Here is a 23,608-nt window from a genome sequence, read left to right on the forward strand (position 1 = left end):
AAGCCATGTGATTGTTTTTTGATAAACGAGCTATTTTCTTGTTTGGTTTGGTAGTTTTACAGCAGGTTGCATGGGCAGCTGAGGATGATCATGGCTCTCGAGGCATTGCCCAATGAAGCAAATTATTCTAATTGAAAAATTTTCTGTCGAATGTAGATTAGCTGAGTGCATCAAATAGTGTTTGAGTTCGCGGCCAATCGGATACGTTGCAATTTAAACATTTTGATGCGTTTTCTTGTTGAGAAATAACCTGTATAATACAGGGGGTGCCAGCGATCCTAATGCAGCAGCAATGAACTGTATGTTTTACTAATAGGTTCCCACGCGTATTGATGAAGTATGTTATGTCTAGAATCTGTATTCTATCGCTATCATAATGTCAACTCTTGATATCACCTCAATTGATATTTTCGTATATTCATGTGCATTTTGATTATCAATTTCTTCATACAAATTCGGATAATTATTATAATGAGAACCGTGATGTTATGTTTGTTAGGCTAATGAGGAGCGTAACTACCACATCTTCTATCAGCTTTGTGCCTCGGCAGACAGTCCAGAATTCTGTGAGCTACATCTTGGCCCCTGTGACCAGTTCGTCTTCACCAACCAAGGCAACTGTCCTGTCATCAACAACGTCAATGACGCGGAGGAACTGGAAAATACACGGGAGGCGTTCCAGATGTTGGGAATTAACAGCCAGACCCAACTGATGATGTTCCAGATATGGTCTGCAGTTCTTCACATGGGCAATCTGCATTTTGTAGACGATGGCAACGAGGGGTGTAAGATCTCTGATGCCAATAAGCACTTGGAAAGGGCCTGTGATATGTTGGGCATTGACTTGGAGCAGACTGCTATGTGGCTGTGCTACCGAAAAATCCAGACTATGAATGAAATCATGACGAAGCCGCTCAATGCAGCTGATGTAAGATTTTACCTGTTAATGCGCACTCGGAATTCTTCTGAAACCTCCTCTCACCCGATTACTTAACCTCATATGAATAGTGTCTATAACCTCTTCTAACGTTAGTGATATTAACTAACAAGTGATAATTATTTTTGCCTTTGACTAGTCTGCGTTGGTTATCGATACAAAAATCCAATTGCGCTTCCAAATTAAACCAAAACAAAATTTCCAAAATGACGTCTAACAGATTATTAGATGTTGACAAAAATTCTTTTGGGGATCTTTATGATAATTTTTAAGGGAATGGGAAGCCGAAATGCGCTGTGCCGACACATCTATGCCAATTTGTTCAACTGGATTGTGGATCAAATAAACAAAGTGTTGGCACCCAACTTCAAAGCGCCGAATTTCATCGGAGTCTTAGATATTTATGGGTTTGTAATTCATGTTGCTTTCAACAATAAGGGGCTGTATTTTGTTAACAATTGTGTTATTTCAGCTTCGAAACGTTCCAAATAAACAGCTTCGAGCAATTCTGCATCAACTATGCAAACGAAAAACTTCAACAGCAGTTTACACAAGTAATGAATTGTTTTTATAACTTATCTACTCTCAACAATTTCATGCTTTAATAGTAAATTTTGAATCAACGCATGAACTTGACATTTACATGCACTTGTGTTTCAGCATGTTTTCAAGCTAGAGCAGGAAGAATACGTGAAAGAAGAAATAAGCTGGAGTTTCATTGAATTCTATGATAACCAACCTTGTTTGGAATTGATAGAGGGAAAAATTGGAATTCTGAACCTCCTTGACGAGGAATGCAAAATGCCGAGGGGTTCTGACCTCTCATGGTGCCAAAAACTGTACAACAATCATCTGAAAAAGTCGTCGCATTTCGACAAGCCTAGAATGTCCCAGAAGGCCTTTATTATCAACCACTTTGCGGACAAGGTGCAATATGAATCAATGGGATTCTTGATCAAGAATAAAGACACGGTGTTTGAGGAGCATGTGAATCTATTGAAAGCTAGCCAGGTAAGTTTAACGAGATGGCAATAATGATGATACTTGAAAATAATTCAAGCTCATCGCAATCTACGTTTTCTAAACCGTTTAGTGCATTTTTTTAAGCAAACGATTTTGACCCAAAATTTTAAGGCTATTGTTCAGTAAATATCAATTGATTAGATGGATGCTGGCTAGAATTCTCGAAGGTTTGATAGTTTTGAGTGCGTCTTAATTATCTGAAACGGGGTATTGCTTGATAGAATTTAAATCATCACGTCCAACGAGATCTTTTAGTTGTCATTCTATCATCTCAATCAATCGAACCCTCTGCAATGATCAGAGTTTGCTGAATGTTTTAGTTCCGACTGGTGGCAGAAATCTTCGAGGAACGTGCAACCGAAGCAGTTGCTCAGAAACCAAGAGAGACAAAAGTAACCCGTGTGTCGCCTATGGGTCCTCGAAACACAAAGAACCTCCGCAAAACTGTCGGGGGACAATTCAAAGACTCGTTAAAACACTTAATGGACTCTCTCAACTCGACTACTCCGCATTACATCAGGTGCATTAAGCCAAATGACCAGAAAGAACCCTTTGCTTTTGACCCAAAACGGGCAGTTCAACAGCTGCGGGCTTGTGGTGTGTTAGAAACTATCAGAATCAGCGCAGCTGGATTCCCATCAAGGTGGAGTTACAACGACTTCTTCAAACGATACAGAGTTCTGATGCACTCCGGAAATATTGACAGAGACAACGTTGCAAAAACTTGTGAATATGTGCTAACTAAATATATCAACGATCCAGACAAATTCCAATTCGGCAAAACTAAAATATTTTTCAGAGCTGGTCAGGTTGCGTACTTGGAGAAAATCAGACTTGATAAGCTAAAAGCGGCGTGTATTCTGATTCAGAAAACACTGCGTTGTTTCACTGCCAGGAAACTGTTCCTGCTCAAGAAAAAATCGATAGTCAAAATCCAGAAAGTGGCTCGAGGTTTCATGGCAAGGCGCCGAGTGTACCACATTCGTCGGGAAAGAGCTGCAATCAGGATTCAAAAGACGTTCCGATGTTACAGGCAACGCAAAAGCTACAAGCAAATCTACGGTGCAATCGTTAAACTGCAATGTTTCGCTCGTGTTATTGCGGCTAAGCGCGAATACACGTCTAGATTGAGAAATAGTAAAGCTACTATTATTCAAAAGTATTTCAGAAGATGGTCGGCTGTTCGAAATTACGAGAACTGGAGACGAGCTATCATTCTTGCGCAGTGTTGCTGGCGACGTCGTGTTGCGAGAAAGGAGTTCAAGGAACTTAAGATCCAGGCAAGATCTGTGGATCATTTGAAGCAGTTGAACAAGGGAATGGAAAACAAAATCTTCAGTTTGCAAAACAAGATCAACGAGTTGAATCATGAAAAGGAGAAAATGGGAGCTCAGATTAAAATGCAGTCTTTATCTATTGATCAGTTGAACTCAAAGTTGGAGATTTTCAGAAAGAGTGACGATAGTGCGAAAGAATTAACGGACAGATTAACCGCATTGGAAACGGAGAATTTTAGATTGAATGAAAGCATGAACGTGTACAGTATGGAAAAGGCAAAATTAGAGGAAATTTTAACGTCCAAAGATTCTAAAATAGCTGAACTGGAAACTGCAAACAAAGAGTTGACATCAAAAGTGGAAGTTCTTGAAAAGCAAGTTTCAGACGTGGAGTCTAAAATTAACGATCAATCGATTAAAGAAGTTGAGTATAGTAATAAGGAGATGGAACATGAACTTGCAAGTACGAGAGGAAGGTATCAGACCTTGCTGCATGATTACTCGAGACTGGAACAGAGATACGAGAATCTGCAAGAGGAGTTGAAATATTCTCAACAAAGAGTAAGTGGTACATCTCTACCGTGGATTCTATGTCATTTACTATATTTAGTTGAATAAATTATTGGCTGATAGAACTGAGCAATAAATTTGTCCTTTTCTGCTGTCAGTTGAATAAATTATTGGCTGATAGAACTGACCAATAAATTTGTCCTTTTCTGCTGTGTTGAAATTTTTGGGCGTCAGTTGAGTCTCAGTTACCATCTCTAATGCTTATCGGTATTGGTACTACCCCTGTATGCTCTCATTAAGAAGCAGGAGAATGTGCAATTACGAAGTGACATCAAAATAATTCGCACTTTGTTTTCGTACAAAAATCAATTCATTTTAATTTTTTCTGTTCTTTCAATCCCAATCGCTGTTATGGGAATGAATGCGATTATTTTCCGTCAATCAGCTGGGTTTGTTTGAAATTTTGTTTTGCTCTAGAGTTCTTTCTTTTGAGGCTCGAAAGATAAGAAAAATTGTTTCTCACTAAAAGTTCATAGGAAACCATTATTTTCTCTTGAACGAAATTTGACGCAGTTATTGTAAACGTGTTCGTCTACATGGGAAGGAAACTGTAATAGGAAGAGTCAAAAGAGAAAACTGTAGAAGAAAAATTACTAAATTTCTTTTGAAATTACAAAAATTATGAATATCTCAAATTTTAAACCAGATTGTATAACAGAAAAAGATCAGCGATAATTAAACAACAGAAACGAAACGTCAATAGGTCCTCGAATTCGTCTAGAAATGTCCTAAAAACCAAAAGTCACCAAAATATTTTAAAAGAAAAGTTAAAATAAAGGTCAATCAAAATGTGGGGGGAAATGTAGTTTAAATAAAACGTAGTTATTATTTTAAAAAAATATTTTATCTCGATTTGAAGATTAGAGCTCCTTCTTTAGAACGAGAATAATTTTTTTAAGAATACCTACGTTTTAATAGCTGCGATAGCTGAGCGAAGATATTTTTGTCCTCCAGCATTTTTTGTTTTGTCGTCAACTTATGCAATTTTTTAAGTTAATTTTTATACTTTTTCTTTTCGTTGCCTGTTGGATACTTCAGGTCTACGTAGTTATCGCTGTTTTCTGGGTGTCTGACGGCTTTGGTTTTTGCTGTAGTTTTTTCTGTGAATTCATAAGTTAATTTTGAAGGCTATGCCATCCAGTTAAATGTCAATCTGATTCAAATAAAAACACAGGATAAATATTCGCCATTGCAGTCAATTCTAAAAACTATAATTCTCAATTTATAGTTTCAATTTTGTTTTCGCGGATCCAAAAGTTAGGCTTAGTTCAATTTGAGTCAACTTAGTTTTCTTTTCTAAATTAGCTTTCTTTGAATTAGTTTAGGTTTCTTTTTTGAAGGTGTAAAAAGAACCTAATGTAAGACAATTGAAATAAAAATGGGCAGAACAAAATTTTTGGAAAGAAAATTCGAAAATTGACTATTTTCAATTTACTTTCTGTTAATTTTATTCCTGATTTTTTTTTTGACTTAAAAGTGTACGCTTTCCAGTTGATGAAAAATAACTCAAATGCAACCAAAACTGACGATTTAGATATAGCTGTTACAAAAAACATTAGACAACTTTGATTTTAAAGAAACAGAGGAAAATTTTTTTGTTTAGAGAATTTCGACAATATAGAAATTCGTTGTCATATTCTACGTTAAGCTATAAATTTTCGGACAAAAAATTATCGTAATTCTAATAAGAGTACAGTCCAACGGTCAGAAAAAATCATTGCGAAACACTTCATAAAATATCAAAACAAAAAGAATTAACCTAATCATTTTTAATTGCTCCTGATCGAAGTTCATAGCAATTGTTGTAAACGTGTGTCTTTTTAATGCAAACTTTTTGCTAGACAATTTTGACTTTTCGAGTGACTTTTACGCCCTTGACTTTTTGTGTTTCACGTGATCTAAAATTCTCTCTAAATCACAATTTCAAGCAGCTGAACTTAATTGTAATTTAATACTAAAAGTCAAATGAAAAGTGCGCCGAAACTGGTGCCATTTTTTACTTTAAATCTCAATAGATGTTAACCTCTAATGTGGTTATTTGAAGCCCACTATTGAACTTCTTGGTCCCATTTAGGTTTCCTCTCCCTCCCTCCTCCCCCCCCCCCCCCCGACTGAAGCAGGCTGCAATTCATTAGAGCTCCCAATAGTCGTTCGAGAGCATTTCTTCCGACGTTTAGTCGGTTATGTTTTTTCTCCCTCGACTTCTATGGCATACTTGAAATAAAATTAACTTGGTAGTTTCTTCAGGACAGAAAAACCTTTTTGATTGTGTATTTAAGTTTCGGAAATCATACTCTTCTGATCACCAAGAAATTCATTCCACATAAATCAATGAGAATTAAACAGCATAGGTTTTTTAAACTAAAAGAAATTCGAATTCTTTGTTATCGATTTACCCCAAATTGAAACGATTTTCCTGTGTTTTTCAGAATTACCCAGCAGCAATCGGAACATTTTTAAGTTATTTGTGAAGCTTAACAAATCGTCAGATGTTGAGTTCGCGATTTTGTTCTGCATGAAAAATTTGTACTGTTTCGTTTTTCTCTTGTTTGTTCCCTGGGTCCAGCTTAGTCTATGCGCTTGAACAGATTAAAAGTTGTTGATTCTCGCCTTAACTTATTAGACGTTCATTATCTGGGAAACAATCGAATTACTTAGCTTTTTTGTCAAATTGTTTTCCAACAACACTAAAAATAAACTCCTCAGTCGTTTTTATTCAGAGGAATAAAAGTTTTATAAGCAGTAAATATTTCATTTGAAGCAAACATGTTGCAACAAATAGGCCAGCGTTCAACCTCGCTGTACGATTTTATGCAAGCAAATAGTTTAATAGTTCTTTATGCTTCAAATTTTGTTTTATTTTCCTGTTATAATGATTCAGATCCGAAATATACTCCATTTTTGTTTATGCTAGCAAAAAGTCTGACATGAAGCAAAGCCTATTTTCAACTTTCATTGAGTGAGTGACTCAGACGGTAAAACTGAAAAATTTGACTTTTGGAAAAAGAAATTTCATATGGTGGTCCTGAAATTTTTAGCTGAGTTTCTTACTTTGAAGATTAGCGTACTCTTTTTTTGTTTCAAAGCAGCTGCCTCAATAAGTTTATTGATAATGGAAAGAAGGTTTCTCTCAGAACAAAGCATAATTTTTTTAAATTGTCGTTTCTTTTTCGAAAATTCTATGCTATGCTCACACGCACGATCCACTTCAAAAATTGCTTATATTGGAAACGATTGAAGCAACTGCTGTGTTTTTGCAAAAAGCAGTTTATTGAAATGAGATTTTCGGCGGCAAGAGTTTGGCCCTCAATTAAATTAAGTTACTCATTTTTGAGGTAATGCTTGTAGTTCAGATAAGCGATGATACGTAAGCTTAATCCGTATGGTTAAACCAAAATCAATTATTGAGTAAGGAATTTCGATTAAATGTCTGTTTGTCTATTTGTAGACGTGAAAAAGAATCAATCTTTAACACAGTCTACGAATTGATATAAAGAGCAAGGATACCGTATGCGGTTTATCTCACGGCTGTTTGTATGTTCGCTAAAATCCAGTCAATTGAAAGATCAGTTTGATTAAACCACTCCTTAAACAAAAAATACAACAGCAATCAAAACTGTTTTTCAAATCCTTTGTTTAAGTAATTAAAACAATGACTAAAAAAGACCTAAAAAAACCAGACCTAAAAAACAAAATGCAAAGAAACTACAAGCTAGCTGATAAAACAAACTTAACACTCAAAAGCTTCTTGTTAGCAACAAAATCTATTTAAATTTTTGAAATAGGTTTCAAATAAAAATTTTTTCCAGAAAAATTTTTTGTAAGACGGCGTTTTGACCTAGGCTGTACCAGTCGTTCGAGAACAAGTCTTACGACGTTAGTCGGTTATATTTCTTTGAAAATAGCCGTGAAGTGAAACGCGATTTCGGACCGCAAGGTTTTTGGTCCTCAATTATATTTTAATTTCGCATTATAATAAGTTTCGCATTTTGGAGGTTATGTGTGCAGTTGAGATACGTTTACTTAGTCTATCTGGTCAAGCCGAAATTAATTATTGAGCAAGAAGGAATTTCGATTAAATGTCATATTTCAACATATAGAAATTATTGGGCGTGTTTTTGAACTATTTTTTACGACAGTAAACAATATCGGCGTTATATGAAAGGCTTTTATGTAAGGCAATTAAAGATTGAAAGGCAATTATGTAAAAAATTGAAATTTGAGCTAAGTAATTTCTCTCAAACAACAATCATTTTGCTATGAGCCGTTGAAAGAAATGCGCGTTTTTCAGGGTGGTGCTAAACGGCCTTACTCCAATGGCTACGACGACATTGCAAACGACTCCGGAATCTGTTCAGACAGTCAAAATAAGGTAACTGCTTTGTTTCGCAGTTTGTAGCATTGCTACTCCGTGTGTAGAGAGCTGTTATATGCAAATTGTTTGATAAACATGCAGTTCTATAGTTTAAGTTTTTGTACGAGTTACCGTATTGACCAGCTGTGATGTCTTTAGAGTTGATAAATTTGAGACCATTAATTTTAAACCACCGCAGCTTTAAGTACATTCAAGTTTTGAAGTATTTTGTACACAATCAAGGTCGTCGACTTGTCGAGTTGAACCGAGAATGAGATGCGATGATTTACTGGTTAGTTGATTGTTAACTGTGATTTGGACACTTAAGTTACTACCCTCATAATGTATGTTTCCGTTTGAGTCGGCAGTTATTTGATGAAATCTTCTATTAATAAACTTTTGCTATAACTTTAGCACATAGATTGTTATGGTTGTTGATGGTAAGGTGAATAAGTTTGAAATGATTGATAGTTTAATTTGATGAGTAGCTTAAGAGCTAGTCGTATAGACTACACCTATGAACAAAGATATTAATGGCATCTTGCAAAAATATATCAATGCAACATCTTTTTGAACAGATATGTCCACTACTTAATCCGGACGTCTGTTAATATTTCAACTGGAATTGACTAAATATAAATATTGATATTCGAATTGTCATGCTCAATGCGAATGTGTGGATTTGGACAATGCTTTCAAAAATTTGGAATCCGATTACAAGCGTCTACCGATACCTAAATAAAGCTTAATTTCAAACACTCACAGCCCAATTAAAAGGATTAAATATAAGTAAATATAGTCTAGATTACCTTTGTGCATTAATTTTTGAAGTTTGTTACCACTTATGTACATTAATACATTGTAAAAGTAGTAATTCATGAAAATCTTTTTAATTGGTCCGTAAGTCGCAGTTTCGTAAAGAGATCTAATTCTGAATTGAATTCTCTTCTTGCGTTGAGCAGAATTCTCGTCGCATTCTGTGTGAAAGAGTTTTTATTCCCTACCTATAGTTTAATTCGCAATTCATCGATTTCTAGGCGCTCAATGAGCAAATTACTCGCAGTTGCCATATTTTACCTGCTCTAGTTATTCAGTGCGTTAATATGTAAAAAAAATGTCACGTGTGCGTGGGGAGTTAAAACAATTATAGGCCAGTGTTGCGAACAGAACAGTTCACTGTTTTCACAGGTTTTCACTGTTTTAATTTAGGAGATCCTTGACGATGATCATGCCACTGGATCGGGAAGCGTGAAGTCTGGCCTTGACGGGATCCGAGAAGAGGCAGGAGATACGGATGACTCGAGCACAATGAGGAGTCCCCACCACTTGGGATCGGGGACATTGGCTGCCAATCAGCAACAGCTGTCATCAACTGCAACTGTCGACTTCACAAACACACAAGAAGCTAAAAATTTACGGGAAAAGGTGAGATACGAACAGTCATTGTTAGGAAATTACAGGAATTATTGCAAAACTAATTGTTTAGTTGAATACCTAAATTAGGTTCTACTTCTTTTCACCCGCGATTTATTTCACCCCTATAATTTAACACCGTATATAATCACCCCTCAGTCACTTAACCCCGCAATTCATTCACCCCGAAATCGGTTCAACACCGAAACCTTTTATCTATTTCGGCGTCCAAAAAAACAATTAGTAAAACTAAATTTCAAAGGACTTCAAAACTACTGACCTTCAAGAGTGCGGCATTGAACAGCTTGCGTTTGTATGAAATCAAAGAAAAATGACGAGACTGCTTTTTAGAGCAATGTCTTAACACTCGACAAGACACTCTTTTATGTTGCACTTTGATTTGAATCAAAAACTGTCCTAGACTAGAAGACGGAAAAACTGGTACTTCTCAAATGATAAGATGTGCGGTAATTTTTAAAACTTAATTCCTAAGCAGACATAAGTTAGGAATTAAACGAAATTTAACCGTGTGTTTAACAGAATTTTCAATGAAATCCAGATTGATATTTTTGCTAGCATCTACGCTGTGCAAGTTTCATTTCTAAATGTTGCAAAAATGTGTTCCCAATGAGGGGTCCCATCATAGGGTTAACCCCTGGGATTGAATTCCCTAATGAGGCACGTTGAGGCTTTGACGTAACTACGCAAGGAGGGCGCAAACTCAAAAATATTGAGATGGATTTCAAATTTAGATTAACACGAAAACACAAACACAATATTTCAGATACACAACTAAGGCAAACTGGCAATAGCCCTGGAAAATTCAATATCAGTTTCATCCCTGTAAATCCCCGTCAAGTTCTGCATCTTTCCTTTCAGGCTTTTTTCTTTGTGTTTTTCCGCCCGGATTAGGTATTCAAAATGCACCGCGGCGTCTTTTTGCAATTTAGTCAAAAGTTACAAATTCCTGGATGTGATCCGTTGAAGAAGGCTTGTATCCCATAACGCCAGCCTTCAACAGCATTAGTTGTTCCCTCAGTGGCTGCGTCTCTTTGAATCCAGATTTGTGGGGGAAAATGGAGGACGGTTCAATAGTGGACACTTGATATAATTTGATTGGTAATATAAACAAAGCTCGTCTAATTTTTCAGTAACGAAGCTATCTAAATGGTGGTGATCCGCCGCATCATTCAATTCGTCGAGAAAGGTTTGTATATTTCCTCATGTTTTCGAAAGCTAGAGCAAGGATATTTTTAAGTGCCAGTGCCACTTCATGCTTTCCTGACACCAGCTTTTTTAGTCCAAGTTCTCCATTTTTTCTAATAAATTTCCGGCTGAGATGGAAATAGCAGCACGATAGCATTGAAGCTGGATGGTGTTTTTGGAAGGCGTTAACTGGGGCAATTTCAAAATCTAACAGAACCTTATCGGGCTTAGAAACTGGGGCAAAGGTTTCTAAGGGATCAAGAAACCGACTGTACGTCCGTTTTGTTTGGAAGGAGGGCATACAAACAAGCAGGAGCAATACGGGAATATGTACATGAAGTGTGTCAATTTGATAGAGCTTTTTGGGCGATAATTCATCGCAAGTTCCATCCGCAAGCCAAAACTTGGATTCTTTGAGAACCGATGTCATTTACGGATCATCAAAAATTAAAATGAGCTCGTGGTAATCTTTTCTGCTGTCACACCGCAAAAACTCTTGAAACGTATCGGATATATCAAAGTGTCGGCCCGACGGTTCATGAATTGAAACTGTTTGCATATTCCTTCTTAAACGCTGCGATGTTTGTCTTAAATTTGGTTTTGAACGCCTACTGGGTCGAGAGAACGTCAGGCACTGGTACATTTGTGAAAGCGATGGCCGCTGCGGGCGTTAAATTTCCTCTCAGGGTTCTGATCTCTTATAATTTTTGCGTGGCTGGCTTTCCAATCGAAGCATTTTGATTGTGCTCAGCTTTTACGCAAATAAGTTGGCCACCTTATGTAAATGCGGAAACGCGGCACTTGTTGCGCTGATATTTTGAGCAATTCAAGGCATTGGTAAACTTATTTATTCTCTTAACATAGAACTCAGGGCCGTCTACAACCAATGTTTCTTTGTTTTTGGAAGAATTAGTAATCTCAAAGTCGGCAGTTATCATGCTGATTTCAAAATGCAATGAAACAAGAAATGCTCTAGATTGCCATCCTTTTTTCAATTGCTTTTAGTTGCTACATTAGGGACTACATGAGATAACTAAATCGCTAATTGTTATAGTTTTGCTGGAAATTTTTGTTGTTAGCTCTATGTCCCTGACAATTATGATCCATTAATTAACAGGTTAATATCAGCTGGAAATGATTGAGGTGTGAAAAGTATATTCACACCTCAATCATTTCTATCCAGTTTTAATCTATTAATTAGATAAATAGAATTGATTGAGGCCTAATTATCCTCAATTATAGGAAGCTTAAAATCGGGGTGAAACAATATAGGTGTTAAATAAATAATTGACGTTTTAAATGATGTAAGGGTTAAAAAAATTCGGGGTCAAAATATAGGTGGTTAAAAGAATAGGGGGGGAAAAGAAGACATCCCTAAATTAGACCATCCATAATGATTTGTATTAGTTACTGTTACGGAATAGTTGCGGTACGAATGTTATTGCGGACCATAATTGATATGGGTTTATTACCAGTTACAACTCTAAGAACTTGATTAATGATATATATAATGATTAAACTGATTGCAGGTGAAAGCAGTTGAAATGGAGAAAGCCCAGCTGGAAGAGGAAATGCACTCGTACATGAAGGAGTCCACAGAGCACGCGGAGTCAGCTAAAGCTAAGATAAATCATTTGCAGAAAGAGAACGAACGTTTGCAGGAAGAGGTGGTGAACTTCGGCAAACTGTTGGCTGCGCAGAGTGAGGGAGGGGACTTGAAGGAGGAAGTGGAGAGATTGATGAATGCTGTCAATGAGCAACTGCGACAAAAGAGTGAAGAGGTTTGCATAAATATCCCATTCGTATAGATGACTCACCATTCGCATTAATAAATATACTATTCGTTTTTACCAGTTTCTTGCTTTAACTGTTTTTGTTTCCAATTAAAAGGTCGTAGTAGTATTATTAATTGCCCTCAAACGAAGTTTGTAGCAATTATATACGTCCTGTCGGTCTTTTTATGCGGTTTTTCGCTTGACCGATTTTCTTCTGACCCTTTTGACTTTTCGTCTTCAAAACGGGATAAACAGGTAGCGCCCAGCGAGCATTAAGTGCTCTTACAGCCTTTCAGCTCTGTTTCAGCTCAAACTGTTTTGGAGACTTATACTTATGGCGTGAAGGGCGCTTCTTGGAGGTTGAAGACCCCTCCACTGTTGCCCCCCCCCCCCCCCACACTATTGCCCCACCCCGACCCCCCTCGTGCTGTTACCCCCCACCCCACTGTTGCCTCGCCCACCCCCATCAGCCAACGTCGGTGCACACCCCCCCCCCCCCGTTTCTAGCTACTGACGAACAACCGCTCGCTAAAAACACGCAAACATACTATTTTGCGTTTTTTTCAAGCTCTTTGGAAGTTTGACATTTTTTGATTTTTATCAGACCTAGGTGTCAAGGAACCTCCTCTAGGTTTTAATAATAGGTTACCGCATAGTTTCTAGTGGTAATGGAATGGTTTCAACATTTTAACATCACGAATTTTAGCATTTTTTATAACGTGAATTTTTTTAATTCTTTTGACATTTATTTTTCCTTATCCAGGTCTTTCCAGACCCAGGGAACAGAAAACATCCTAAGGGGTTTGATAATAATTTACTGAAAAATTTTAATTGGCTATGGAATAGTTTTTCAACTTTTAATATCACAAATTGTAGCAATTCTTTTTATGAAACTTGCTTTTTTCAAGTTTTTTTGACAATTTTTGTCATTTTTTCTAGACTCAAGAGCCAAGGAACCTCGTCTAGGGTTTGAAAATAGGTTACTGTATAATTTCTCGTTGTAATAGAATGTCTTGCAAGCTTTTAACATCACGAATTTTAGCATGTTTTGACGATTTTTGCCATTTTCATTTTTTTGACAAAGTTGTTATTCAGGTTTTGTGAGCCTCAAGGGTAGGAAAACCACCGTTAGGGTTTAATAATAATTTACTGGAAAATTTTTGTTGGTCAGGGATTAATTTCAGCTTTTTAATATCTCAAAATATATCAATTTTTTGATAAAACTTGAAAACTTTTTGGAATGTTTCAAGTTTCTCTAGGCTCAAGAGCCAAGGAGCCTCCTGTAGGGTTTGATAATATGTTACTGCATAGTTTTTAGATGTAATGGAATGTTTTTTGAGATTTTAATATCACGACTTAATCTTTTGCTAACATTATTTAGCTTTTTAATTTTTTCTGGCACCAGGGGCCCTGGGACCTCTTCCAAGGTTTTATAATAAGCTGCTGAAGATTTCTAGAGTTAATGGGATGGTAATCAATTTTTTCTGACTCCTGTTTTAGTATTTTTTGGTTAGCATTTGAAATTTCTTGAAAATTTTTATCATGTCCCAAGTGTGTGGATCTTTGAGCCAGTGAAACTATTTCAGGCTTAAAACAGGGATGCTGGATAGTCTCGAGACAAAGAAATGGTTCTCAAGATAATATCTTGAATTTTTGCAAGATTGTTTCCAAAATTTTTCAATATTTGTTCTTTTCTGACATTCTTACACAACGACCGTTACTGGCCAACGAAACTTTTTAGCTTTTTTATAACGTGCAATTTTTTTCAATTTTTTGACATTTATTTTTCCTTGTTCAGGTCTTTCCAGACCCAGGGAACAGAAAACATCCTAAGGGGTTTTATAATAATTTACTGAAAATTTTTCATTGGCTGTGGAATAGTTTTTCAACTTTTAATATCACAAATTTTAGCAATTTTTTTTTAATGAAACTTGCTTATCAAGTTTTTTGAAAATTTTTGTCATTTTTTCCAGCATCAAGAGCCAAGCAACCTCCTCTGGGGTTTGAAAATAAGTTACTGTATAATTTCTCGATGTAATAGAATGTCTTGCAAGCTTTTAACATCACGAATTTTAGCATGTTTTGACGATTTTTGCCATTTTCAAGTTTTCACATGGTCGTTATGCAGGTTTTGTGAGCCTCAAGGGTAGGAAAACCACCGTTAGGGTTTATTAATAATTTACTGGAAAATTTTTGTTGGTCAGGGATTAATTTCAGCTTTTTAATGTCTCAAAATATAGCAATTTTTTGATAAAACTTGAAAACTTTTTGGAAAGTTTCTCTCGCCTCAAGAGCCAAGGAGCCTCCTCTAGGGTTTGATAATATGTTACTGCATAGTTTTTAGATGTAATGGAATGTTTTTTGAGATTTTAATATCACGACTTAATCTTTTGCTCACATTATTTACAATTTTTTGAATTTTTTCTGGCACCAGGGGCCCTGGGACCTCTTCTAAGGTTTTATAATAAGCTGCTGCAAGGTTTCTAGAGTTAATGGGATGGTAATCAATTTTTTTAATTCCTGTTTTAGTAATTTTTGGTTAGCATTTGAAATTTCTTGAATATTTTTGTCATGTTCCAAGTGTATGGATCTTTGAGCCAGTGAAACTATTTCAGGCTTAAAACAGGGATACTTGATAGTCTTGAGACAAAGAAATGGTTCTCAAGATAATATCTTGAATTTTTGCAAGATTGTTTCCACAATTTTTCAATATTTGCCCTCTTCTGACATTCTTACACAATGACCGTTACTGGCCAACGAAACTTTTCAAGTCTCGGAGATGGAATATTTGACATCATGAATTTTAGCTTTTTTATAACGTGCAATTTTTTTCAATTTTTTGACATTTATTTTTCCTTATTCAGGTCTTTGCAGACCCAGGGAACAGAAAACATCCTAAGGGGTTTGATAATAATTTACTGAAAAATTTAATTGGCTGTGGAATAGTTTTTCAACTTTTAATATCACAAATTTTAGCAATTTTTTAAATGAAACTTGCTTTTTTCAAGTTTTTTGAAGATTTTTGTCATTTTTTCCAGCTTCAAGAGCCAAGGAACCTCCTCTAGGGTTTGAAAATAAGTTACTGTATAATTTCTCGATGTAATAGAATGTCTTGCAAGATTTTAACATCACGAATTTTAGTATTTTTTGACGATTTTTGCCATTTTCAATTTTTTGACATAGTCGTTATTTAGGTTTTGTGAGCCTCAAGGGTAAGAAAACCACCGTTAGGGTTTAACAATAAGTTACTGGAAAATTTTTGTTGGTCAGGGATTAATTTCAGCTTTTTAATGTCTCAAAATATAGCATTTGTTGATAAAACTTTCAAATTTTTTGGAATTTTTTAGGTTTCTCTAGCCTCAAGAGCCAAGGAGCCTCCTCTAGGGTTTGATAATATGTTACTGCATAGTTTTTAGATGTAATGGAATGTTTTTTGAGATTTTAATATCACGACTTAATCTTTTGCTAACATTATTTACAATTTTTTGAATTCTTTCTGGCACCAGGGGCCCTGGAACCTCTTGCAAGGTTTTATAATAAGCTGCTGCAAAGTTTCTAGAGTTAATGGGCGGTAATCAATTTTTTTACTCCTGTTTTAGTAATTTTTTGTTAGCATTTGAAATTTCTTGAAAATTTTTATCATGTTCCAAGTGTATGGATCTTTGAGCCAGTGAAACTATTTCAGGCTTAAAACAGGGATACTGGATAGTCTCGCGACAAAGAAATGGTTCGCAAGATAATATCTTGAATTTTTGCAAGATTGTTTCCAAAATTTTTCAATATTTGTCCTTTTCTGATTTTCTTACACAACGACCATTACTTGCCAACGAAACTTTTAAGTCTCGGAGATGGGATATTTGACAGAACTTTCGAGACAAAAAATGATTTTTAAATTTTTTTACTGCGAAGTTTAAAACTTTTATTTTGCCTTCTCAGTTTTTTCTAAATGATTTATTCACTAACGACGGTAGCAAACTAGAAGTTGCAGAGTCGAATCCCATCATGGAAAGTATTCCTCTCTCTCTTTCTCTGTCGGTTAGGGTTTCTTTCCTTCTCTTTCTCGTTCACGTTCTGTCCCTCTTTCTCTGACTCTCTCTCTCTCTCTCTCTCTCTCTCTCTCTCTCTCTCTTTCTCTTTTTGATGCCGCACCTCAGCTGCTGTTATGTGGCGTATTGTCATTATCTTTGATCCTCATTAAGAATGAGTTATAGTAGGAATGTTTTCACAAAATATGACTTCACGGGCATTTTTAAGGAGATCATTGTTAATTGCTCTCAAAAGCAATTTGTAGCAAATACTTTAACCCTGTTTGTCTCTTTTATGCAACTTTTCACTTGGCCGAATTTTCGTCTGACCCATTTTACTTTGGTCTCCAGAAACGGGATATATAGGTAGCGCCCAGTTTGCATCAAGATCTCTTAGAGCCGTTCAGCCCACTAGTCTTCAAGTATGCGATTAACAGAAACTGTTTTTGAGACTTATACTTATGGTGTGAAAGGCGGTCCTTAGAAATTGATCCCACACCCCACCCACCACCCCACACCCCACCCACCAGTGTCTAGGGTTTGATAATATGTTACTGCATAGTTTTTAGATGTAATGGAATGTTTTTTGAGATTTTAATATCACGACTTTATTCTTTTGCTTAAATTATTTACAATTTTCTCATGTTTTTTCTGGCACCAGGGGCCCTGGGACCTCTTCTAAGGTTTTATAATAAACTGCTGCAAGGTTTCTAGATTTAATGGGATGGTAATCATTTTTTTTACTCCTGTTTTAGTAATTTTTGGTTAGCATTTGAAATTTCTTGAAAATTTTTTGTCATGTTCCAAGTGTATGGATCTTTGAGTCAGTGAAACTATTTCAGGCTTAAAACAGGGATACTGGATAGTCTTGAGACAAAGAAATGGTTCTCAAGGTAATATCTTGAATTTTTGCAAGATTGTTTCCACAATTTTTCAATATTTGTCCTTTTCTGACATTCTTACACAATGACCGTTACTGGCCAACGAAACTTTTCAAGTCTCGGAGATGGAATATTTGACATCATGAATTTTAGCTTTTTTATACCGTTCAATTTTTTGACATTTATTTTTCCTTATTCAGGTCTTTGCAGACCCAGGGAACAGAAAACATCCTAAGGGTTTTGATAATAATTTACTGAAAAATTTAATTGGCTGTGGAATAGTTTTTCAACTTTTAATATCACAAATTTTAGCAATTTTTTAAATGAAACTTGCTTTTTTCAAGTATTTTGAAAATTTTTGTCATTTTTTCCAGCATCAAGAGCCAAGGAACCTCCTCTAGGGTTTGAAAATAGGTTACTGTATAATTTCTCGATGTAATAGAATGTCTTGCAAGCTTTTAACATCACGAATTTTAGCATGTTTTGACGATTTTTGCCATCTTCAATTTTTTGACATAGTCGTTATTCAGGTTTTGTGAGCCTCAAGGGTAGGAAAACCACCGTTAGGGTTTAATAATAATTTAATGGAAAATTTTTGTTGGTCAGGGATTAATTTCAGCTTTTTAATGTCTCAAAATATAGCATTTTTTGATAAAATTTGCAAATTTTTTGGAATTTTTTAGGTTTCTCTAGCCTCAAAAGCAAAGGAGCCTCCTCTAGGGTTTGATAATATGTTACTGCATAGTTTTTAGATGTAATGGAATGTTTTTTGAGATTTTAATATCACGACTTAGTCTTTTGCTCGCATTATTTACAAATTTTTGAATTCTTTCTGGCACCAGGGGCCCTGGGACCTCTTGGAAGGTTTTATAATAAGCTGCTGCAAAGTTTCTAGAGTTAATGGGTGGTAATCAATTTTTTTTACTCCTGTTTTAGTAATTTTTTGTTAGCATTTGAAATTTCTTGAAAATTTTTATCATGTTCCAAATGTATGGATCTTTGAGCCAGTGAAACTATTTCAGGCTTAAAACAGGGATACTGAATAGTCTCGAGACAAAGAAATGGTTCGCAAGATAATATCTTGAATTTTTGCAAGATTGTTTCCAAAATTTTTCATTATTTGTCCTTTTCTGATATTCTTACACAACGACCATTACTTGCCAACGAAACTTTTTAAGTCTCGGAGATGGGATATTTGACAGAACTTTCGAGACAAAAAATGATTTTTAACTTTTTTTACTGCGAAGTTGAAAACTTTTATTTTGCCTTCTCATTTTTTTCTAAATGATTTATTCACTAACGACGGTAGCAAACTAGAAGTTTCAGAGTCGAATCCCATCATGGAAAGTATTCCTCTCTCTCTTTCTCTGTCGGTTAGGGTTTCTTTCCTTCTCTTTCTCGTTCACGTTCTGTCCCTCTTTCTCTGACTCTCTCTCTCTCTCTCTCTCTCTCTCTTTCTCTTTCTCTTTTTGATGCCGCACCTCAGCTGCTGTTATTTGGCGTATTGTCATTATCTCTGATCCTCATTAACATTGAGTTATAGTTGGAATGTTTTCACAAAATATGACTTCACGGGCATTCTTAAGGAGATCATTGTTAATTGCTCTCAAAAGCAATTTGTAGCAAATACTTTAACCCTGTTTGTCTCTTTATGCAACTTTTCACTTGGCCGAATTTTCGTCTGACCCATTTTACTTTCGTCTCCAGAAACGGGATATATAGGTAGCGCCCAGTTTGCATCAAGATCTCTTAGAGCCGTTCAGCCCACTAGTCTTCAAGTATGCGATTAACAGAAACTGTTTTTGAGACTTATACTTATGGTGTGAAAGGCGGTCCTTAGAAGTTGATCCCACACCCCACACCCCACCCACCAGTGTCAGCGAAATATGTCATGAGGTACCTGGCATCAGTTACTTCAGACTGGTCGGAAGCAGATAGAGAAGCGCACATTGAACAGAGAGTCCTAGCTTCAAATCCAATTATGGAAGCTATCGGAAATGCCAAAACGACGAGAAACGACAACAGCAGTAGATTTGGAAAATATATAGAAATTCTGTTTTCCTCGAAGCATACGATAGCGGGAGCGCACATGAAAACATATTTACTCGAAAAGTCGCGTGTAACGTTCCAGGTATAAAACCTCTCAAATCACTAAATTTTCACTTATTGCCTCATATCCTTATAATAACACTGCTCTGGGGCATTCGTCGCTGATAGTTACTTTTTTGTGATCGTTTAATTGCTTTCAAACGAAGTTTGTAGCACTTATATTGGTCCTGTCGGTCTTTTTGCGATTTTTCGCTTGACCGATTTTTTGTTTGACCCATTTGACTTTTCGTCCTCAAAAACGGGATAAACAGGTAGCACCCGGTGAGCATTAAGTGCTCCTAGAGCCTTTCAGCTCACTAGTCTCCAAGTTTGCGATTTACAGAAAATGTTTTGAAGACTTATACTTATGATGTGAAGGGCGGTTCTCAGAGGTTGAACCCAACCCCCCTCCACACACACACACACACACACACACATCAGCCGCCCTCTCAATTCACCCCCGATCCCGCCCCTGCAGTGTTCAGGTCGTAAGGATCCCGTGCAGCCAAAAAACCCTCCTCACGCCCCATCAATTAAGCTAAAGCTAGCGTCACTAAACCCTGGCTAGATACTGACGAAGCCAACCGCTCGCCGGTCGTTTGAGAGCAATTTGCCCGGCTTTAGTCGGTTATGTTTAAGATTGTTTGACCTTCTTGTGAAGTTTTTAAATAATTAATATCGTTTCTTTAAAATAATTTGGAGGTTTTCAGATCTTCAGCGGAATTTTTACCTATTTTGGAGCATTGGTTAATTGCTCTGAATAAAAATTTGTAGCAATTATACTAGTCCTGTCAGTCTTTTTTAATGCGATTTTTCGCTCTACCAATCTTCCGTCTGACACATATAACTTTTCGTCCTCAAAAACGGGATAAACGGGTAGCGCCTAGTGGGCATTAAGTGCTTTCAGAGCCTTTCAACTTAGTCTTCATGTATGCGATTCACAGAATCTGTTTTGGTGACTTATACTTATGGTGCGAAGGCGGTTCTTAGAAATTGACCCGCCATTGTTGCCCCCACCACCCGCTGCGCTCACTTACGCTTCTTCAGTTAAGCTAAAGCTAGCCTCACTAAACCGTGCCTAGCTACTGATGAATGAAGCCAACCGCTCGCTGGTCGTGTGAGAGCAATTCGCCCGACGTTAGTCGGTTGTTTTTTTTATATTGAATTCAGTGGAATTCAAGAGATGCCTGTTGCTAATAGTTTTCTAAATGGAATTTGCTATTATCCAGTTTTTCAGAGAAATATGATTTAAAAAATGAGAAAAAATTTTTTGCATTTTTTCAATTTTTTAAGAAATTTTTGGGCCTTTTGCAGCTTGATATCTGCTGTATCAGCGTTTCAATAGTCTCATTTGAATGATAGTTTTTACATGCACTCGAATTAAATGAAGAATCAATTGAGATTTGATTGCTCTCAAACCCTGGAGTGATTTCTTAGTGATATCTATAGTGATGTGATTTTCTGTTGCGACTAAACGTGCCTATCGACAATCTCAAGAAATAGACCTCTCTCTGTGTTTTAGAATCTTGTCTTGGAGCAAAAAGTGGCGGAGCTTCAAACTGAGAAAGAGATGGCAGAAAAAGAACAAGAGAAAGCTGCCGCTTCACAAGCCGTGGAGCAGAGTATGAAAGGTATTTTACTTGAGTCAACTTGGAATTTCTTAAGCGAAGAGCTGGATGTAGTTATAATGAAAAGATGTAATATGCTGATAGTCTGAATCCATTGAGAGAATTAAACCTATATCATTGGTTTTCTTTTATTCCACGATTCTGGAGGAGTTATAAGATGAGCAACGTAAATTCGAAAATTCAGACAATGTGATTAAAATATTGCACATTCAATGGAACTTTTTTCAGTAGAATGGTAAGCCTTCAATCCTTGTAACATTTAATCATCACGTAAGAAATTAGTAAAATTTTTAAAAATAATTAAATAGAGCTTTTCTGTAAATATTAAAATCTACTAATTTAGTTTGAAGGATATACAATTCCAATTCACGTGTGCTAGAATTTGATTGGACGAGAATCTGCTCTGCGATGGGCTTATAAATTACTGTCTAGTTGAGTAAAAACGACTCCTTTGAGTGGGTAAAGCGTTCTACGCCCATTAAGCCGGGGATTGGTGATATAATGGGAACCACTTCACATGAGCAAAAGTGAAACATTTAGTCATTGTTGTGATATCTTGATAGGCACAATGACAGAGGACTGGGTAAACGAAGAGGGAGAGATGATGATGGCTTATCAGTCGGCAAAGGACACAAACAGACTCTTAGAGGCACAACTCCAGGCCATGACAAAGAACTTCAAGCTGCAGGAGAAGGAACTGCGCGAGGAAATCACTAAGCACAAGCACGAGATCGAGAAACAGCAGCGCATCATATCTGAAGTCAGTTGGATTCTTAACTGTATCGTTTTCTTGTATAATAGTACTATCAAGCCACCGACTAGACAATTAACAGTTTGGATCCTGATTTCAAAAAAGCTGTTGAGTCTTCGAGGATATCCCCCCCCCCGCCCCCTCCACTCGCGCTACCATTTTGACCTCTTCTCATTAACAAATAAGTGTCTTTGCAGAGCAAATCATTGTTTATATAGCACGTGCGTGGGTGGGCCCTTAATAGTATGACAACAAAATACAAATTCTTGTTAACAAAAACTCACTAATAATTTTGCAAACAAATAGCGTCAAAATGAAGCAGTTCAGTATTTGGTAAACTTTTTGCCAGCAAGATTGTGTCCGCACATGCAGTAACTTATAAATGTCGCCGTTGAAACAATAATTGCGGTTTTTAGGCGACTTGATATAGTTTATGTTGGTCTGAAAAACACAAATTTAAGTAATGACTACGAATCCTGAGCCTGCAATGTTCTCAATTAATCCAAAAATAATTGTCTGTGACCAACGGTAAAACTTTTCAAATTGTACTGATTTTTAATTGAAGTATAATTTACAGTACTCTCGTCTGACGGCGCGAGAGCGCATAGAACAGACATACCAAGTTGAGATCAATAGACTCCAGAGTGATAATATGGTACGTTGTCCCGTCTACACCAACAAAGCCAACCAAGATTCCTACAACCACTCCCCTTCTTATTCTATCTTCTGCTCACAGATTTCTCCCTGCTATTATGGCCTGGCATGTGTAGGATTGGGCATCCTTTGCGTGTGTTGTGCTGCATCAATGTTGCCATGTTTTAAAAACGCTAGATTAAAAACCTATTTCTCATCTGTCGGCGGAATGGTCTCAAATAATTGCACGAAACTGATCACAGGGTCTTTCTATCGAAATTTTCTCAACAATAGAATTGTGACGTCACATATTAATGCTTTCAATGGTGCTAAACCAAAAACAGTGATCAGAGTTAGAATCATAGACTAATTATCAAGCATTTATCCTTAATTGCGAACACTTAATTCAGAGTTTATTTTATACTTGTTTAGTGAGTAGTTAGGCAGAAACATGCATGTGTTTTCAGTTTTTTTCTAGAGTCACAGATAAGGAACAAATAGTTGAGTTTTTGCTTTAGAATGAAATTTGCAATTACTGTTGTCGTGCGCTCTCTTTACATTTTTTTTGCTTTCCGGTGACTTTTATTACACTTGATTTTTTCCTTTTGCCCAATCTAAATTCATAATTTTAAGCAGCTGAACTTGAGAAGCGGGAGTTTCCCACTAGAAGTCAAATGAAAAGCGCGCCAAAATTGTTTCTGTTTTTATCATATTAAATCTTACTTGTGGCGTATTTCAGCTGTTCTTACATCATTTCGAGCCTATTGTTAACTTTCTACCCTACGCCCAATTGAGCGATTTAGGCTACAGAAAATGAGCCTTCGTCAGTTATTCGATGGCAATTCGTCCGATATTAGTCGGTTAGCAATACCAGTTGGACGTTATTTTGTCGGTCACAACTCTTAAGCTTGTATCCAAATAATCGCTGACAAGTAAGGACACCATAGTTTCCCTTAAATTACTTGAATGAGAAATGAAATGACAGTTTTGCGTGTTCGCGTTGATCGTTTTCTATTTTTTTTGCCTGTAGCAGTATGCATATATCTT

At 36.4% G+C, this 23,608-nt stretch overlaps 1 protein-coding gene across 6 annotated transcripts in view; it reads left to right on the plus strand.

Annotated features, from left to right (window-relative positions):
- The window catches only part of LOC142344835 (unconventional myosin-Va-like), a 380,102-nt gene that overhangs the window by 318,609 nt on the left and 37,885 nt on the right, over nt 1-23,608 (plus strand). For 3 of the 6 annotated variants that reach the window (XM_075396823.1, XM_075396827.1, XM_075396825.1), the window contains exons 6-17: nt 317-337; nt 500-928; nt 1,211-1,344; nt 1,410-1,491; nt 1,598-1,948; nt 2,281-3,798; nt 8,099-8,179; nt 9,371-9,586; nt 12,310-12,561; nt 21,072-21,180; nt 21,741-21,937; nt 22,506-22,583. In XM_075396823.1, coding sequence (XP_075252938.1) covers nt 317-337; nt 500-928; nt 1,211-1,344; nt 1,410-1,491; nt 1,598-1,948; nt 2,281-3,798; nt 8,099-8,179; nt 9,371-9,586; nt 12,310-12,561; nt 21,072-21,180; nt 21,741-21,937; nt 22,506-22,583 — 3,468 coding nt within the window. The remainder of the gene's footprint in view (nt 1-316; nt 338-499; nt 929-1,210; nt 1,345-1,409; nt 1,492-1,597; nt 1,949-2,280; nt 3,799-8,098; nt 8,180-9,370; nt 9,587-12,309; nt 12,562-21,071; nt 21,181-21,740; nt 21,938-22,505; nt 22,584-23,608) is intronic. The other 3 variants (XM_075396824.1, XM_075396828.1, XM_075396826.1) reach the window with 2 other exon arrangements.

The sequence above is a fragment of the Convolutriloba macropyga genome, chromosome 8 (genome assembly GCF_964194025.1).
Source record: "Convolutriloba macropyga chromosome 8, txConMacr16.3, whole genome shotgun sequence".
Lineage (NCBI taxonomy): Eukaryota > Metazoa > Xenacoelomorpha > Acoela > Convolutidae > Convolutriloba > Convolutriloba macropyga.